This window comes from Varroa destructor, unplaced genomic scaffold (genome assembly GCF_002443255.2).
Source record: "Varroa destructor unplaced genomic scaffold, Vdes_3.0 BEIS01000006.1, whole genome shotgun sequence".
In the NCBI taxonomy this organism is placed as follows: domain Eukaryota; kingdom Metazoa; phylum Arthropoda; class Arachnida; order Mesostigmata; family Varroidae; genus Varroa; species Varroa destructor.
Window position 1 is genome coordinate 26475024 of NW_019211459.1, and position 19414 is coordinate 26494437.

General features: G+C 39.2%; 1 protein-coding gene and 1 long non-coding RNA gene across 7 annotated transcripts in view; one reads left to right on the forward strand and one right to left on the reverse strand.

Annotated features, from left to right (window-relative positions):
- Nucleotides 1-13752, forward strand: part of LOC111252735 (uncharacterized) — a 44449-nt gene extending 30697 nt beyond the window's left edge. For 3 of the 6 annotated variants that reach the window (XM_022811095.2, XM_086992046.1, XM_086992049.1), the window contains 19 exons: nucleotides 170-332; nucleotides 603-897; nucleotides 1607-1644; nucleotides 2021-2125; nucleotides 2487-2649; nucleotides 2900-2944; nucleotides 3207-3338; nucleotides 3570-3650; nucleotides 3856-4018; nucleotides 4226-4359; nucleotides 4784-4972; nucleotides 5343-5455; nucleotides 5789-5882; nucleotides 6188-6328; nucleotides 6550-6649; nucleotides 6853-6959; nucleotides 7592-7819; nucleotides 8050-8104; nucleotides 8282-13752. In XM_022811095.2, the coding sequence (XP_022666830.2) occupies nucleotides 170-332; nucleotides 603-897; nucleotides 1607-1644; nucleotides 2021-2125; nucleotides 2487-2649; nucleotides 2900-2944; nucleotides 3207-3338; nucleotides 3570-3650; nucleotides 3856-4018; nucleotides 4226-4359; nucleotides 4784-4972; nucleotides 5343-5455; nucleotides 5789-5882; nucleotides 6188-6328; nucleotides 6550-6649; nucleotides 6853-6959; nucleotides 7592-7819; nucleotides 8050-8097 (2339 nt within the window). In that variant the 3' untranslated portion in view covers nucleotides 8098-8104; nucleotides 8282-13752. The remainder of the gene's footprint in view (nucleotides 1-169; nucleotides 333-602; nucleotides 898-1606; nucleotides 1645-2020; nucleotides 2126-2486; nucleotides 2650-2899; nucleotides 2945-3206; nucleotides 3339-3569; nucleotides 3651-3855; nucleotides 4019-4225; nucleotides 4360-4783; nucleotides 4973-5342; nucleotides 5456-5788; nucleotides 5883-6187; nucleotides 6329-6549; nucleotides 6650-6852; nucleotides 6960-7591; nucleotides 7820-8049; nucleotides 8105-8281) is intronic. The other 3 variants (XM_086992047.1, XM_086992048.1, XM_086992050.1) reach the window with 3 other exon arrangements.
- LOC147755042 (uncharacterized) lies at nucleotides 185-17821 on the reverse strand. Its single transcript, XR_015329629.1, has 3 exons — nucleotides 16906-17821; nucleotides 1686-2143; nucleotides 185-325 (listed from the first exon to the last, which is right to left on the reverse strand). It is a non-coding gene; the product is annotated as an uncharacterized LOC147755042 (long non-coding RNA).
- Nucleotides 17822-19414: the final 1593 nt, after the last annotated feature.

The following is a 19414-nucleotide window of genomic DNA, read 5'->3' on the forward strand; positions in this document are numbered from 1 at the left end:
GTAAATAAGTGCATCTTTATACGGTAGTCGATGTTCGCGTGGTGTCCAGACGCCTTCGTCGTTCTGAACTGATGAAACTATCGATCTACTTTTCGAACCGTCACCCGATTTTCATCCTGCTGTCTTAATTTAAACGAGCTTTTATTACCTCGTTATTTCTGATTATTAGTAGTTACAACCCAGCATGAAATGACCCCGTCGAACAAGATGGCGGACTCGGACCGGGACTCGGTGAGTTCCTCTTCTTCCGACGGGCCTAACACAGCAACTGCCAATACGAATACTGATTCCGGAAACCCTGGCAGCATCTCAACGACATCAGGGTCTGAAAAGTAAGACACAGCTATTTAATTGGTAAACAATAGCATAGAAACACGTCGTGATCTGCCGTAAGCTGTATATTGCAGTATTCACTGAACTCTACTGCTGGGCTTTGAATACAATGTACATACGCTGTCCTGTTTGTAGTTAAGCTCACTGTCCGTCTCTACTCTACTTCAGAAATAGCAATGCTTTTCCTTGGCACACAAAGCAATACAAACAAAGTATATATTCGAGTTGTTCGCTTTTTTTTTTCTTTGTTTGCGTTTCATAATCACCAGCGATCCGGCCATATTGTACGAGCAACAGCTCAAGTTGCAACAGCAGCATCAGCAACAGCTGCACGCCCATCAGCAGCAACAGTTACTACAGCAACGGCAACAGCAAATGTTGCGACAGCACCATCAACAACTCCAGCAACAGCTACATCAACAGCTGCAACAACAACAACAACAACAACTTCATCAACAGCACCAGCAACAGCAGCAACAGCAACAGCAACAGCAACAGCAGCAGCAGCAGCAGCAGCAGCAGCAGCAGCAGCAGCAGCAACAGCAGCAGCAGCAGCAGCAGCAGGTGTGAAAATCGGCTTTTAGCCAGTTTCTCGCTTGTTCCCTACGGCTGTGTCCTGATTGACAAAATAATGAATCAAAGCCATTGGGTTCCCACAAAGCGAGCAGGAAAATTGATCGCTTCGCATGTTTTGGCAAATGTATGTAACCAGCCTTTCCCTAATTTGATTTGAGATAATAGGAAAACGGCCAGACTAGGCGGGCTTAAGTTCAATGTTTATGCCAAGGATTTCATGTCTGAGGCACTATATTAACGTTTAAAGTGTACCACAGGCTTGTGAGAAAAAAACTTCTGGAGACAAGCAAGTTGTTATAGTGTGCCAAGCTATCACATTCGTCTGTTGGAGCGTTCTTTTTGTTATTATCATCGGACCTCTTGGGCCTCGAATTCGACAGTTCTCTTCATCGACATAACTATTTGGGAAGACAAATTCGAATAACTGACCGATCATCACATGAATGATCATACAAATCCAGTTTTCTCTGGCACCGTTAAGTACTCCAAACTGAAATTCTGGGACACTCGACTCCTGTCTAGGCGGCAGTTCTGTTTGCTGTACAAGGCTCTCACTTGAAACAAATTTACACTGGACTTTGAAGCACCCTGTATATATTTAAATGCGTATTCCATATGTTAGTAATATTTAATTTTAAGAAAGACACATAAATTGTGGGAAAAGATGGATAATTAACCTATTCTCGTTTTATAACAGGTGCAACTACAGCAACAGCCTCAACAGATGGACGATGGGTAAGTTCCGGTTCAGTCTATTTTACAAGAGATCTACTTACGATCAATTGAATTTTTCTTCCTGATATCAATTCTTCAGCCATTCGTCAGAGGCGGGAACACCAAGGGCGTATGTTCCGTGCGCAAAACACAGTTCGGGTCTGGTATTCACTAAAATACTATAGTTGCCGTTGCTTATCAGTCATTTTCCTTCAGTAGGTAATAACGTAGTAACCCATGAGAGCTACAGTGGCTTATTCAAAGCTGGACTCATGAAGATATTACAAACGTAACCCCGATAATAAGCAGTCGTGAGCTTTCAGTAATGTCAGAAAGGCAGAAGTATGGGCATGCTCAGACCACGACCCCATGCTTTATTTTTGTCATCAATTTCCAGTTATGTTGAAGAAGATGAAGACGATACGTGGTCGCTAAGTTCCGGCAACTCGATTCGAAAAAATCACGCAGTACGCAGAACGCCGATACATAAAAAGTCCGTGCAGTGAGTGTGTCTGCTTTTCTGCAATAAATTTAATACAGAAGAATATTCGTGTAAAGGATCATTAGCATAGTTCTTTTATGAAGAACGTAATTCCGATCACGATTATCGCTCTCTCATATACACATAAATAATAAGTTATTAAAACGTTCCATATTTTAATATTTGTCTTCTTCTTCTTTTTCATATCAGAAAGCGTCTAATAACTGTGATAAGACGAGTGAAACTGTGTATAGGTAGACCCTATTTTAGCTCGAAACTGCTATGGGTTTCTATAACGACAATGTACAGTCGCCGTTCGCATAGCCAAACCTAAACTAGATATTCGATAATGATATTTTTTTGTTTTTGTTTATTTAAACAGTGGTGGCTCAGCTCCTGGAGACAGTGGGGATGGCCGCAAAGGCCCAAACAATCAAAGTCCCGATTCAACAACCGTCAACGATAAAATGCGTTGGCTTACAACTGACGATTCAGCTGTGCCAAGTGAACTTAGTACCGCTCCCCAAACCGCAGCCATACAAATGGTATAAAGTCTTGGTACTTTTAAGATGTTTGTCGATAGATCAGAGAACCGTTTTACGTGGCCGACAATTTTTGCAACCCGCGCCTAGTCAGAGGCTATCTGTATATTTTGAGTTTTATAACCGGTGCTGTTGTTAAACATTGTATGAGACGCTTCGTAGAGTCAAAGAGAGGCCACACAATCGTTGAGTTGTCATTGTTCAACTCAAAAGACTACAGTGCCTAATGCATCGGCTTATTCTTTTTCAATAGATAAGTTCTACGCCTGGCCAACAACAACAGCAGCAACAGCAGCCAGTAAGTACTTATCGCTAAGTACGTTACTGTAATGAATGAATTCAACCCTAGACCGCAAACTCCACAACCTGGGTCTCATGCCAACACTAAGTGAACCTATTTCTTCCTTAAATTTTACGACATTAAAAAGTTGGCATAACATGCAATGAATCTAGCACTTCTTCTGTTAGTATTCCATCTCATGTCACTTAAATAAAGTTTGTGGGACGGCTACAGCTGCTAAGATATACTAATTTTGCTTGCTCTTGTGTTAAACAAACAGATCAACACAGCGAAGAACTACATTCGCACCATTCCAATCCCACCTACACCCCAGAACCTCGCACCCCAGACCGGAGGACCTCCGCCTCCGCAACAGATTTACATGAATCTACCAATTCAACAAACAGGCGCTGTAAGTAACCCCTGCCGTAGGTGAGATAATTTAAAAGAGAATAACCTAGTTACTTTAAATCCCTCATGCTAGTGTTGATTGTATATTTCGAAAGAGGAGTATTTGACAAGTCTATTTTAGCTTGAATATTTTTTCGTTAACCGGCCTCCCATCGTGATTACTGTTTGCAGTATTTTATAATATTATCTGCCATCAAACTATCTTTTTCAATAGACCTTTCTGTATTAACAGGCGCCAGGTCAACAGCGAAACGGTTTCGTCGCACGTCAGTTGTATTACGACAGCGGACGACCTGTAGGACCTGGTACACAGGTAAGTAACCATACAATTGTATACGCGCATTATACATACAGTTTTGGCACTAGTCCTTATTTATTAAACTTGATCTTTCGACATTTTATGATCTTTCGACGTGTTGAGGTCGAAAGTATCATAAAATGTTTGGATCGATGCTTGCTAACCATTAAAACAGGTACAAGGGAGAATGCGTTTAATTTTACTATTAATCTTTCGCCAGGTCGTGTCAATCGCTGCACGAGATTACCGAATGATCCGACGTATCCCCGGTGAAGCTTACCCTGGGGACCATCTACGTCGCCAAGGGTCTCCTCTATCACCACACCAATTGCAACAGATGCAGGCCTCTCTACAACAACAAGCGCAATACGCGACTCTGCCTGGTATTTATTTAGTTTGTTCAATTGTAAGCCGTGACTCGTTGTTGTGCAGCAGAATTGCGATATCAGGCTTGCTCGTTTTGACATTTTAGTTGTCGACGCAGTCTGTCTTTAGCTATGGACGGGTTTTTATTGGTCTACCGATCCCTACTGGCACCAGTAATTCGAATATATTGAACGTTCAACCATAGCAACCATTTGCTGTTCCAGGGAATATGCAATACCATCCGTTGGCTTCCCAGCTGACCGTTCAGCTGCCCGGAAGTGGAACTGGCGGACACTCCTCACCGCAAGCTTCACCCACTCCTTCACCTCAGCCACCTAACGGACAACAGTCCCTACAGGTGAGCCTACAGCTATAGAATATCAATTTATCTCACAATCGCTTTGTAAAGAACGGAGTTTGTTTCAATGAGCATTAGACAGTACCACATTTACGTGTACTTGGCCTCATTTTTTAGGCATCCTTAGACAGAAACGTTTTTGGTGGGACAATCTTGCACGATGTTGAATATGCGCAATCCTGAAAATCTGAAGTCTGTAGGATCTGTAGGAATTTAAAAGAAGTAAAATGTATTTGTGCCCGTTCGAAAGTTTGTAATTAGTGCAGGACCCTTGGAAGTTCCTTAGAAAAATAATGGGCCGACCTTCGTATATCAGAAATTTCTAAGTAACACGAGTAAAATGAGAAATTATTGCAGTGTGCTAACACTTTTTGGCACCCAGCGGGCGGTGATATAAATTTGCATGATTGATCAATTTGCTTAGGCTGGCCTTCAAGCAGGCGGTAGCCATGCTTTGTTGACTACGCAGAGCTCCCATCAAGCAGCGTTGCAGGCTGCTACCTCGCCGCCTCCTGCCGTACAGGCAGCGGTTGCGCAGATCCAAAATCAGATTGCGCTTCAACAACGAGCCTTGCGAGAACAGCAGGCTATAATCCAATCAGCGCAACAGCAGGTAGGTTTTCGCAACAAGAAAGACAATCCTGCGTTTATAACTGTATGTACGTGCGTGTATCTGGCCAATGTTCATCACTTACAGCTGCTCATGGGAATGGTACATGCGTTTGTGACATGAGTGTAGCATAGGTCGAAGTCCTTAGAGAGTGTATCTAACAGAAATGAACCTTACTTAAAGCACTATTTACTTTCACCTGTTTAATTTCGACGATAATGTTATTCCGCGAAAAGTTACTTTGTAATCTTTGACGAAGCAACTTTGTTTAGTGTTTATGAGTGGTGGCTCAATCTCGGGGCGAAAAATTGTGCATAGCATAACATTTGGTGAGTTTGAGTTAGATCACCGATCCCTTGTGTTTCCCTGACAGGCTATCCAGCAGGCGCAGGTTCTGCAGCGCCGTCTAGCGGACGGAGGCAAACTGTCTGATCACGAGGAACTCTTGGACAAGCTTAAAAAGGGACAGCAAGACACTCTCGACAGGTACAAGGAAAACGGAAATCAAGAAGAACGAACAAAAACTGTGACATTACTCATATCAATCAGTTTTCTTAGAAAATGCAGAACTTCGCAATCAAGTTGAACTAAAGTCTGATAAATGATACAATTTTTTTCAATGATTCATTTTATCAGACTATAAAAATTACTAGGTAACAATAATCGTCAATATGTTGGAGCATGGAGACTATACGTGATGTATTTCGATTACGGATTGTGCTGAAGTTTGTCGAATGCCTACACGAAGTCATCTGCTTGCTTAGTCACCATTTTTGTGATGTATTTTCCTCCTGGCGATTCCCTTCTTTCTCTAAACAGGAATGAACGGCTCTCGAACCGTTACAGCGTCACGGAAGAAGAGGATCCTACGTTCGGGTTTGCACGCAGACCTTCTGTTAAGGGCATTCGGCAGGTGCGTTGCTGGTAGAAGATCGTTATCAATTTTATAAAGCTGGTTCCACAATGAACACAGCATAATGGCTAGGATAATATTGTTCCAAATCGAGAATTCTGAGATCTCTCGTTCGTGTGTGCAAGGAAAGTCTACCGATGTAAAGCTTTCGCTTTCCGATGCACTGCTCCAATGTTGAATATCAGATTTATCGAGAGGACCTGAATGGATATTTGTTTCGAGTCTATCGAACATCTATAGTTGTTACTGTTGTTATATATTTGGAATACTTACGTGTACTGCCATTGTTGTATGTTCGTGCGCAGCGGTACACATCCCAAACAGAACTGAGCGGGTTGAACGCCGGCGCAGGCGCTGGACGCCCTTCTCATGTCGGCGGCGGCGCTACTATGGGCAAAGGTCCCGTCGTTGCCGCCCCGCCCCAACCCCCTCAGCTGCCTCAAATGGTAGGGGAAATTGACTTTTCGATGTTGACTTGACCAGAAACTTAATTGACCACAATTCTAATTATACCTGACTAGCCGAATTACAAAGAGTGATATCCCGAAAGCAAATAAGATAATCCGATATGGTTAATTAAAATATGAAATTTATTACACTTAGGAAATCGTTATTAAAATATTTAGGACTCTGTAATAGATGTACGAAATTTATTTTACCGTTACAGATGTCTAATTCCGGAGCTCAGACAGGAGTTCAATCAAGCATTGGAGGAATATCAGGTCAATCTGTGCAGCAGCAAATCTATCAAAATCAAATTGCCCAAGGTGCTACACACACAGACACACCATTAGTCAATTTAAATTATCTATGGGTTTCTTTTCGAGTATATTAGTAGATCCAAACGTTTTACGAGCCTGTATTTAATACAAATTCCTAAAATGTGTTGACTGAGCAACGTAAAAATAATCTACATATTAGTAGGATTCTTCAATATAATAAAGGCCATTTTGAAATTGGGTTTTTGCAGGCTACATGACCCTTCCAGCAGGTGTTTCATTAGCCGCTCTAAACGGTCCGGGCGGACAAATGTGGGTTCCTACTGGGGAGCAATTGCAGCAACAGCTTCACCAGATGGTAGGTAGTCGAAATGCCCTTTCTTTGATCGTCTCAGAATCGGTTAGTGTCTCATGTACGAACGTGGCTCTATATACCTCTGCACCTGTTCGCCTACAGAACTATTGTTGATAGTGACTCATCATGAAGCAATCTTGGCGGGCGTTCATCATGCGACTAGGGGTTTTCATGTGTGATAGCCTTTTTATCGCGTTAATATAGCCATATCCGTTATCTATCAACATCTTAAGTGCGAATATGCAACATATGAAAGTAATGAAATCGCTGAGGTAATTAAATAGGAAAAGTATTTTCAAATGATAGCTACAATGAACAGCCGAATACCAAACTTGCACCGCAGAGGCATTTTGTAATACTAGAATCGGTTAAAATCCACATAAAATAGCTTCGATGGGGTAGCATTTTTTATGAAGTACCACTATTTAAATTGAGGTCGAATTTATGAGTAATACATCAAGTACATCATAAATCAAGTGATACATGTTAATTTCTATATACACAGAGTGGCAAGAGCCTAACTATTAACCTCAAGGACGTAATACGTCACCTTAGGATGGGCTTCAAGTAGATGTAACTGAGCGCTTAACAAACGCCAACCTTGACAGATGCATTGCTGCCTCTCCTTTCAACAGCAGATGGGGGCACAGATCCACGGAGGACAGCAAGTAAAAGTGATGTTACTGCCAAGAGTCCTAGAGGAGCCTGATTCTAGTCAAATGACAGCCGCCAAGTGCCATACGCACAAACAGCAACAACCCCAGCAGCAGCAGCAGCAGCAACAACAACCACTACTGCAGCAGCAGCAGCAGCAGCAGCAACAAATTTCTAAACAGCAGCAACAGCATCATCATCAAACGACGGTATAGTAATAGCAGTGGTATAGATAAACGTTCAGCTTTTAATGGCTTTGACTTGTTGGCAAGCGGTTGGAGTATGTACAGAAAGGCTTTTCGCTATTCCAATACACGCCTGAGACATTTGGGTAAGCACCCTTCTATCAACAAGCGAAACTTCCCGAAGTTACTGTTCTAAGACTTCTCATATGGCCTTTCAAATTTTCCACTAATTGAGCTTTTCGATTATTTAACAGGGCCAACAAACGCCCCAGCCGCCTCAACAGCAACAGCAAGTCTGCTAAACGCATCGTAAGCGAGTACACTGAATGCAAACTTTCAAATCATTTGAATATTAAACAATAGCTATATATATATATATATATATATCTATGCGTCTTGTTGGATAAGTTTTGCTGTATGATTTTTCAAAATGTTGGAACATATGATAAAAAAAAATATGCATGTAACTGTTTTTGCTCGTTGCAGGCTAATGCACGCCGAGGCGCGGGCCGTAAAACCTAACCACTCGGCTAGAGCACGCCATGTGGCGGCGGGTTGTGTCTCTAATGCTCAATTCAGTGTAATCATAGAGAAAAAATGGAAAGATTCATACAACTACACTATAGCTGCCGGCCACAGGCACATGCAGTAACTATAGTTGTGCAGCATACAGACAGGCCAACACTGTGCAATGGACACACAACATACCAACTAGGGTTCACATGTTTCGCCATTAACCCATTGCCACTTGGTAACAGCTCTTGGCACCAGCAGAAAAACAGCGCAACGCTCATCGATCAGCCTAATTAGCCCCGTGCGGTACTTGCAGGAAGTTCGACATTCGATCATGTTAGTACCAAGTGCTGTGCACGTGTCAGAAGGGAACTGCATAAGTATCCGGTGAACATTGACAAATAGCGAGATGGGATTCCTCTGACTCTTCGTTTTCACTGCTCTTACTTCAATCGGAGCTTTATCGGATTGTCCCTGCGCGGGGTATGCCATTCACTCCTACGTAGGAAAAAAAAATCTACATTTCCGCGTATTCGTCGCTTCCGACGCTGGTGAAGGTTATCAACAACTGAAAGAATGAATGAATAAATACTAATAGTGCGAAAATGTTCCTCACGAGCGCACCGATATGCAACGCCTATTGCACCTAACGAAAACCCGACCAGTTTTTGATATCTCATTTTGCCGTTGTCGATGTCACAGTTATTGCAGTCAATGCTCACTGCAAGACGGAGCATAGAAGCGCGCGGGGTTGGCTCCGTGGCAGCGCTATTCTCTCTCCACTAACAATAACAACAGCTCCTGATAAAAACAAACGTCTCGCCCTAACCCTTTACGGATACAAAATCCTTCTCGGAATATTTCTAACGTAATGTGCTGGCATCTCCGGAAGTTATTCTATCTATCCAGCGGCACCAGACGGGTGTGTGTCAGCTGTTTGGTACCGCCGGCATATAGTCAATAGGTGAAAAAAACTAATGACGATAACAGATTGATACCAACGAATATAGTTCTAAAAACATTATTAGCATAATAGTGATAATGATGTATACGATCGTACAAGTATCATCGTATAGTTCTGCTTTGATGATGACGCCAGTCTAGGAAAGGAAACAAAGAAAAAGTTTAAGCGTAGTATAAATATGTTGTCCTGCTTTAAAGGAACTAAAACAGGACGAACTCAATAACGCGGAGACGTGAAACACGTCGTCCGAGACGAAGTTTTTGTGCTCGATAACAAGAGATTTAGTGAATAATTTCTGGGTTTCGCCTCTTCTGCCCCTTTCTTCGCATAGAGACCCTGTAGGTCGAACCCAAATGGGGCGATCAAGGCCATCGCTATGATTAAGGCTGAGCATTCGACCCCGAGGAACACAGCAGATAGTTTTTCATTATATATATATATATATATATATATATATATATATATATATAATAGGTAAAACGCCGTAGTGCTGTTTAAAGGCAGTGTACGATGACTATTGAACTTGTCTCACAATAATAGCGTGTTTTGTTAAACGCAAAGCATTACATTATCTTCTCTAGTTTTCCACTGTTCCTTACGCACAGCGTTTTTGACTGTCCTGCCAACAGTCATCATTTCCACTAATATTCCCGCCGGAAACAAGTGCAACACAATAAGCGGCGGAAGGAGCGTTCGTTGCCCCTTAATTATAGTCGTAGAGTCGCAAGAGTCGCATATCCAGCATTGAAGTATGAGAATATATATATATATATATAGAGAGCGAGTGAGAGAGAGAGTGGGGGAGACGCAATTAGCCTGTGGTTCCACTGGCGGTTCCTGCGTCAGGGCAAAGCGTGTGGCGTTATCGCTTCATGACGGAGACTCGAAGCAACTATCAAACGCTGATAGCTAAGATCCATCGAACAGGCCAGTGAAGTACCCCAAGAGATTGTGGAGAACTTGTTCCTTGTCCCGGGGAGTGACACGGCTCGATTGCTTTGCGTTTCAGATTGTTTACCTTACATGGTAAGGTTTAACAGATCTAACGATCGCGGAGGTGGAAATCGTGCGGACCGTGAGTTGTTTCTGTCTCTGTGCGTGAATGTTGCATGTGATGGTATCTGTGTATAGATGTGAAAGTGGGGGGTGACGGTGTCTGTTGACAAACGTTTGTGTTGGCGGGTGAGTGTCTGTCTATCTATCTATCTATCTATCTACAGTCAATAACTATAATTGCCACACCCCTTTCGATATTCTGCTGTTTTCAGCAGTGATCCATTAAGTCGAGTACGAGATGACTCTGCAGTTTTAATAATGAGTTCTGTACTAATATCCCCGAGAACAATAGCCAATTTGTTGATAATCATCAACTGACAAGGTTCTCGTTAATTAGAAATGGGCAGGCCGGCCAGCTCAAACGAACATATAACTGTGGATTACGCACTGCCCGACAGAGGAATCAAACGAGGGAGCAAGGAATTTTACGAGTGTACATAAGTAATAAAAACAATATTAATATAGCTACACTGATACAATAAAAATAACGGCAAAACAGTAACAATAGCAATTATCATAATAATGACAATTATTGCAAAAATACCAATAATTACGACGACAAGTAATAACAAAAACATAAGACACAATTAACCTGGATGATGGCAGACGACTAGACGTAGTGCGAGATGCGGCAGGCAGGTGAAGTGGAACTATATATATATGGATATATATATATATATATATACATACATATATATCCATATATATATATACATATACATATAGATACATATATATATATGGATGCGTTTCACATGCACAAACTCTGGAGTTTAACAATGCTGATACAACCACCGATAGATACCAACTAAAAGTCATTGTGTAAAATACTATGGTCTCTGTAATAATAACTTTATATATATATATACGTACGTAAAAGGCATAAGAAAATAACAATGTTTCGAAAATAAGTGGCAGGAAAAATTGAAATCAGTCAGAAAGAACGGCAAGTGGAATGGATAACACGACGATGTCAACATTCTAAATATGTCGGATTATCGAGTGTGCGATTAAGGCAGTTTAAACAAAACTGATATACCGATAGGGATAGAGACGAAATAATAACATTAATAATGATTATAGATATTGCATGGGGAATAGTAATGAGGCGTGAGAGAACGAACGACTGCGAAAAAAACAACCATGTAGTGACCAGTGTATGATGATCATTACAGAACCAGAGACGTTATTATAACAATGAATAATATATAATTGAGTTTGCTGCTTTCAGACTCTCATTATTATTATTGCGGTTAATTAGGGGAAAGCGATGAAATAGACGTAAACAAAGGAATCTAAGACAAGGATACACACACACAGAGGTGAAGTCGATAATAGCTACAACTGGATTCAGTCGGTGCATGTTTTCTAAGTTCATACTGAAGGCACCCATTCGAATTTAGGTTCACTTTAAAGGATGTCGATGTGGGCAGCATTTTTTTTTCAAAAAGGACACACTTACGCACACCAGTGTTGCTCACTCGACAGATCGTTTTTTTCTTACTGGAATTCATTTATCGTTTACCCTTAGCTTCTGTGGTAATAGATTAAACAAAATCGAAAAACACCAGATTGAGTAGGTTTATTTGAAGCTTCCATTTGTTAACTTAATGATTTACTTGAAATCGTTGACTATTTACGATAACGACCTCCTATTTGATTCATACAATCCGTGTGTGTGTGTGTGTGTGTGTGTGTGTGTGTGTGTGTGAGAAAGGATCAGGTGCTAGCAGAATAATCGTCGTCTATGACGGTATTCATGTAACCTTGGAGGTAGTCCCGTGTTCGTATTTGTGTGGATAGACCGTGCAGCGAGGGTATGTGGGCAAAAATGATACGATTATGATTAGAACAGTTGCGTTTCGATATGATGCTAATACTCTGAAACTATGCGGATATGCCCCTACCATTAAGGAAACTGAAGACCGCGGCAGGTACGATCGCTGGCCAAAGGCGACAAACAACATCCGCGTGCTGTTGGGAGCTCCCGAATCGTGCTTGCTAGACGCGTCCAGTATGTTCTATTTTCGCAGTACTTGGTTACTCTCAACTGTGAATCGGGCGCAATTAGAACCACTATAGAATTACACGATATTTTAGCAAAATCGCAAATCTTCACTACATAACAAGCTATTTAATATAAGGTTTGTCTTGTGCGCGTGATGGACTCGTCACTTGTATAATAACATAAAGCTTTCACTTTAATCATCAGGGGACGAGAGTGTCTGTCGTGTAAAACATTCAAAAATTGACTAGTAATAATGATAAAGAGGAGAGATATATTTATTTATTTATTATTATGCAAAGTGTGGACATTGTTGGCCCAAGGTTTAGTCAAGTGCTATCCACGTAGCTCTCTCCGTGTATTTTTATGTTTTGATGCAGCATATGATAGGCGTTTTTTCTTGTTACTAATTGTCCATTCTGCTCAGATTAGTCTTTTTTTACCCAAAAATCTCTCGTTCTCTCATAGCATTTTCTCTGCTAGAAAACCAGCAAGAAATTTGCTAATATTGGTTCCCTCTACGATTTATGGCAAAATGGACGTGTCGGCTACTTAGCATTAGGACTGCGTTCCTGATCGTCTTACATCATTATATATATATATATATATATATCTATTATGAACAGCTTTTCAGTCAAGACTTATGATTATAATCTGAGAGAAAAAGCGAGTAGAAGACCGCTGTAAAAAATACCTTAACAACTGTTAAAAAGAGTTCGTCTGATCAGGGGCGGCTTAATAATATTACTATGCAAAAATATTTAAGTTTGGATTAGCAATTCAGGCAGCAAAAATAGAGAAAAGCCTGCTCTAAATCAGAATATTTCATTATCTAGTTACTTATTGTCGCCAGATATTTATTTATTTACTTTTTGTTAATTTTTAATGTCCAAACGAATGACAAGTGGAATATTAAAATCAGAGATCGTAACCACTTGAGTACCGTTGGCTTTAACTGAAAAAATTGGACACTCATTAAACTGTATCAATTTGAACCCATCTGCCCAATTTTACACAGTGTTAATAAGACGAGTTGGCCGAACAAAACTGCCTCATGGGGGCATTCAAAGCATGTCAGAAACAACTGAACTTCCTTCATTTAAAAGTCGTTGCATTGAATATGACTACGCTCTAATGTATTTATTAGTAGCGATGTGAACGCCCACAACCAACGCGTAAATAGGGGGAATTCCGAGCTCACTTTATTATTATTATTATTACCATGAACCAACAAGGCGCTACGATCAACATGGCATTGACGTGATAAAAAAAAACACTCAAGTATGTCTCGTAGCTACCATGTTACATCTATAATCACGCCGACAGCCAACGTGTGTGCTATTGGCCGAAGCTGGTGTATATAGTAGGAGTGATAAATACATGTTGTAAAATAAATAATAACGAAGTTGTTTCCCTTCATTTAATTTGTTTTTTTTTTTTATTGCCTTTCATAAATCAGCTTGTTAGTATATAAAGGCATGAGATCATTAGAACAATGCAACAGAACTGGATTGCATTAGGTGAAGTGTAACGTTGTCCTTTTTTCGCCAATTCTTCTTTCAATATAAGGAGCATTAGCATTGTAAATGCTAATTCTCTTTATAGTGTTTTAACGTAATGTCTTTATATTGTATTAGTGATAATGCCCTGCATAGTATTCTTCCTATGGTAAATAATCTGTTAAAAATTGATTTTTTTTAAAAACTTATTTCTACTATGCATATTAACGAGTAAAATTCTCTCTGGGTCATTAAACATAAGTCAAACTTTTTTTTTCAAGTTATAGTTCCAGACATAGGCTATTTTTGTTATATAACGAACTCCTAATAACGCAGTAGATCACGTGTTTACTAAGCTTGAGAATACGTAGTATTTTAGACTTGAATATGAATGTAAGTACATTACGTTTTTTGTTGTTGGAAGCCAGTCGTCCAGGCTAATACGTTAAGCACGTTAGGTGACATGAAAACAATTTCGAGAGCTTAATGAAACCCTAAAAGTATAAAGAGAAGAAACGCGATGTTTTCGAAGTCAACAAGGGACTCTTTAGCTGCTTATTCTGCAAATGCTTATTTATAAAGTGGGTTGCGCTTTAATTTCGAAATAAAAACAATATTATTAATCGATCCCCAAGGAGATAATGAAGAACTTAATACAGAGGTTCCCGGTCGGACAAAGAAACTGTCTGTCGACATGGAGACGCGAATAAATGTAACCACAGGGAAAAGGTTTTCTTATTGTTGATCATAGGACGTTCGAAAGCTGCAGAATAATCTATAACCATCTGACTAATTATAAGTAACATACATAATGGTAATTTTTAAAAGCATTTTATTATACTATTATTGGAGAAATAGTGAATTTTTGCTGGCTTATGAGCAAGTCGCCTCGACTGTAGCATTTCTGAAAAATTATTTTTCATGATTCCTTTAATTAACTCAGAAATATATGGCTATAGAGTTCTTTTTTATTCCGACTCTTTTCAATACTAAAAGAGTACACATTTGGGAAATCAAATGCTTTTTCGAAAAGAGAAAAAAAAAATCTAAATAGGCTCCGGAGAACAAGGACACCTTCAATCATAGATATTTCACAAGCTTAACTGTTATATATATATAAAGGATTACAAGGAACGAAAGGTACGACCTGTTTTCGACAAAGCTTTTAAACAAAATTCAATACGCCTACATAACAATCATGTTAAAATGTTTTCGATTTAAAAAGTGCTAAGAGATCGGCCAGTTTGCAATGGGGAACGAAGACCTAACAAAAGTAACCCTAAAAAAAGGAAGAGAAGTCTTCCACGTTTCTCAAGGTAGATAACAGGAGTAATAAGCTAGAATCGAAAACGTCGACGCCTAAGTGCAATGAGAAAAATGTGCCCTATATGAAGAAGACATGTTCTACATATGTTGCATGTATTGCATGCAAGATCAAACCATTATAACATTTTAGCAAGTTATTATACGAATCATATCATGCTGTGTAGGTCGGGAATACGAAAAGTTTATGAGATAAAGCTTAGATTAGCAATATTGGCGATAAACAAGTAAGAATTTATGATATCTAAGGTATTGATTGGTACAACAAATACTTTATTAGAATACTTTATTAGAATTATTGCAATGGCAGTAGTCATAACAATAATCGTATTGCGATAAAATCGCGAGTATATAGGAAACAATAATACAAAGTAACTTTTCTTCATTTAACGTTTAAATTGCAGAATCTAACCGCATCTTTAAAACGATTGGAAAACAAATTATAATATTAATTTAATTTCGTCTCCACTCATTGTGTCCTGAGCAGCGAACTTCACTTGGGAATTGAGCAGCCCAAAACTCTCCTCCAGACATAATGACTATCTAAAAATAGTGATGATCAAGTTTTAATAATTCTGCAGGTGTAAAAGAACGCTAAGTTAAATTGAAAGGCATAGATGTTATTAAGAATTTCAGTCAAATCTAAAAGTAACTAATAGGATCTTTATAAAGAGTCAACAATCTCTTAGAGCAAATGAAGGTGCATATATTTCCACTATATATTTTGGCGAAGTAAAAAATAGGAGTGCGTCGAATGGTTACCGAATCGCGCTCGTCTTAGACAAGCGAAAGAAACACACATGTGGAGCGAACTATATAGAAAAAAGATTATGGTAGATATTTTCGAACGCTTTGAAACGTACGAAAGATTCCCTATATGATGCACTCGATGAGCAGCGAACCCTTTTGTCGAAACAAAGTCACCCAGCAGTTCAGTGCTTTTAGTCGCCCCTCTTATTTCATTAGGCCGCCTTATGATATCCTTGTGTCTGCCTACTATCACTCGATTCAATCTTGACTTACTGTATAGGAATATGACTCTTCCGCGTATAGTGATCCTGCCGGTCGGTCAGGCTTCATTGTGGACAAACCCGCAAACGGTAGCAATCTACCAAGTCACTGTTCTTCTCTGTAGGCTTTTGTGTACTGTATATTGATTCCGATTCAGACCCACATTCCCCGTTTTGGTTCAGATATGCAAACGGTCATATCATTCCCTAGTCTACTCAGGACATTGGTGGACTATTGATAATGTCGTAGGATGCGTTACAATTATCCTTTTGTTTCGGTACTGACTTGTTCCGCCCTCGTGGCTGCTCCGTTATCGTTAAAGTTTTCAGCGAATTTCTTGAGTACTTATTTCTGCAACATTTAAACGCTTGCTAGACACAATTTATGAGATTCATGTTATGCACTCTATCTTTTTGTCAGGCATTTTTAATGACAAAACGTGTTGCCGTTCTGCTCCTTATAAACTGAACGACGAGAAACCCATAATAGCCACGGAACAGCAAACTATCTGCCTTTGCTAGTAATCAAATTAAAACTTTGAAAAGTCGTTCGCTCAGTTAGGATATCTACCGCCTTTAGGCATCAACACCAATTGACCGTACTTTACTAGCGGAATGTTCGGCGCTATCCATCAATGTGGTACTATTAACACGAATTAAGTTTTAGCAGTATGTAACATTATGCAGGGTAGAATTTAATGATGAAATTATTCTAGAAAAACATCATATTTGCTTCATACCTTGATATAGGCTTCTTAGTCTATGCAATACGTATGCTAACCGTTCACGATTCTCTACTGCACGCACATCATTCACACGTGCAGTTTTGTTCACAGATTATTTCCATGGGTAGCGAGTTCGTGCAGGCACCTCTTTATAATACACAACAGCAATACTTCATGCCTATGATTTGCTAGCATTTTTTTAATTTTATAGATAAAATACCCACATGTAAATTACTATGTGAGATACTCTAAGAACGAGACTTGGCCATGCAGTTTCTTTCTTACTGCTCGTAACAACACTTCTTGACCTCTCTTATTTACACGGGTGTGTGTCGCACGGGTGGACTACCGCAAAGCAGCGTTGCTTTCTTTTTTAGGATTAGGGTTTCCGCTAACTTACGCACCCAATACAGTTCTTCTTAGTAAAAACGTATCTTCACATATCCCAGTACAGCTAACGAGCGACTTTGATATCAACATATTGAACGCATACACATTTCCTTGTCTAGTCCGCAATGCTGTGAGTTGTGGAGGAAAGAACAAAGGAAAAAGAAAAACATATTCGTGAATTTGATGCATACAATTCGATGTCGGTCCAATTTTGCCGCGTAGATTTCGCTCACGATTCCCATAGATTGGCCGGAGGACAACCACCTGACACATCTTTTGTCTTGAATCGGTGCCTTTTATAGCATTTTTCTTCAAACTCAAATGGCCAGTGCTGTTTGTATAAATGAAAAGAAAACCATACCCTAAAGAGTAACGGATGTGTCGAAACTTGATTATTGCTTGACTGTTTTCGTTCAATATGAAAAAAAGTCACGTTTGATTTATAATCGCTTTCAGCAAAAGCGTTTCTATCACCCGTTAAGAATCAGTCCTAGCTTTTCATGAAACACCCCAAAAGAAATTTCGTCACCTCCTTTATCTAACTAAACAATTTTACCTTTGAATTTTATAGAGATGTTATAATAGTCGAATGGACAAGAAATGTGCACGAATCAGTCGTCTCATAATTTTTTTTAGAAATTAACAACGTTATAGTCAGTTAATATTCTTTAAAATTCAGCTATACATAAAGACCAACAAAAAGTCTTTTAACTTATGTTATTTTTTATAGCTATTCATAGATTAAATCATCAAATGCTTTTATAAATAAATTAAACGCTTCTCAGCGGATGGTGTGTAGTAGTGTAATGTAAAGGTGGTAATCATGTACGGAATAAACCTTTCAGTTTGTATTCCATCATTACAATGAGACGCTACGAAAGAAATCACTAAACCGAATAGATACCCAAAGTATTTCACTAAGTAAGTAAGACATAATAGTCCCTGAAATATTTTTTTCTTTCGTTCTCGTTAGAATACTGAGTAAGAAATAGTGCATGAATGCAACGGTCTGTAAAAATTAGGCTTTACTCTGGGACCTGTATTTCAATACTAATTTGTGAATATAATAGTTATACAAGCGACATGAAGATTTACCTTATAGCAAATGTTTCCTTACAGCTCTATTTGCATTTCTCGGTTTAATGCAGGTATATCTATATTGGATTGAAACCCACTATTTTATACTAATATTAGCAATAAAGGATTATACCATAATATTACTGTTTTCCCATTTTCCTCCTCCTCTCGCTGTCCATTTGATTCCTAGATTAAACCTTCCTTTTAATTCTCATTGTTTCGATGCTTTTTAGCTTAGTTCCTTTTTTTTGAAATGGCAAATAAAAATATACTGTTAACAGTGCTTACATGTAAATAATTTGTGCCTACAGATTTCCTAAGGAGCTTCAGAGATTCATGCTTCCAAGAACGATTATATACATCTTTCTTTATCTCATATATTAGCTCATGTTAACCTATTACTTTACTCGACGCGTGGTATATACTTATCTCATACAACAATTTACCTTCTTCTCTATCTTAAACATATCATTGACTTATCTAAATTATACGTCCAACAATAATGTTCTTTGTTTGCGTATTTATATATGCCACGACTAAGCACATATTTCTTCCTGTACGTATCTAGAGCACTACTTCACGTACCGATAACCTCACGTTGTTCGCGTGCAAGCCAACTGCAAGAAATTCTTTTGGATTAATTTGGCTGCTACTTTTTTTTATATATCAGTCTGCTGGTGCGAAATTTAAAATGAAATAACCATGGTTGTAAGTTCAAGCATAAAGCGACATTGTGTGTAGCCTAAAAGTATGAAAATCAACGGAACTTGACTTCATGTTTACTTGACTAATGGTAGCATGAATTGCCAATTATACTTGTGAATTTAGCTTTGCGATTCTCCAGACAGTTATCCCTTGAGAGTATCTTATATTTTTATACGACAGCTATAAACTGATTGAGTTGCAAAAAGCCAGCTAAATACTAGAAACTGGTTCTTTTAGAGGATCTCCAATTCAATTTCTAAACTAATAACATGATCACCTGCATTCTCCTTCTACGTATTATGAAATATCATTAAGCAGACTGTCCTTTTCAAATAGTTCTGTCGCCTTAGCT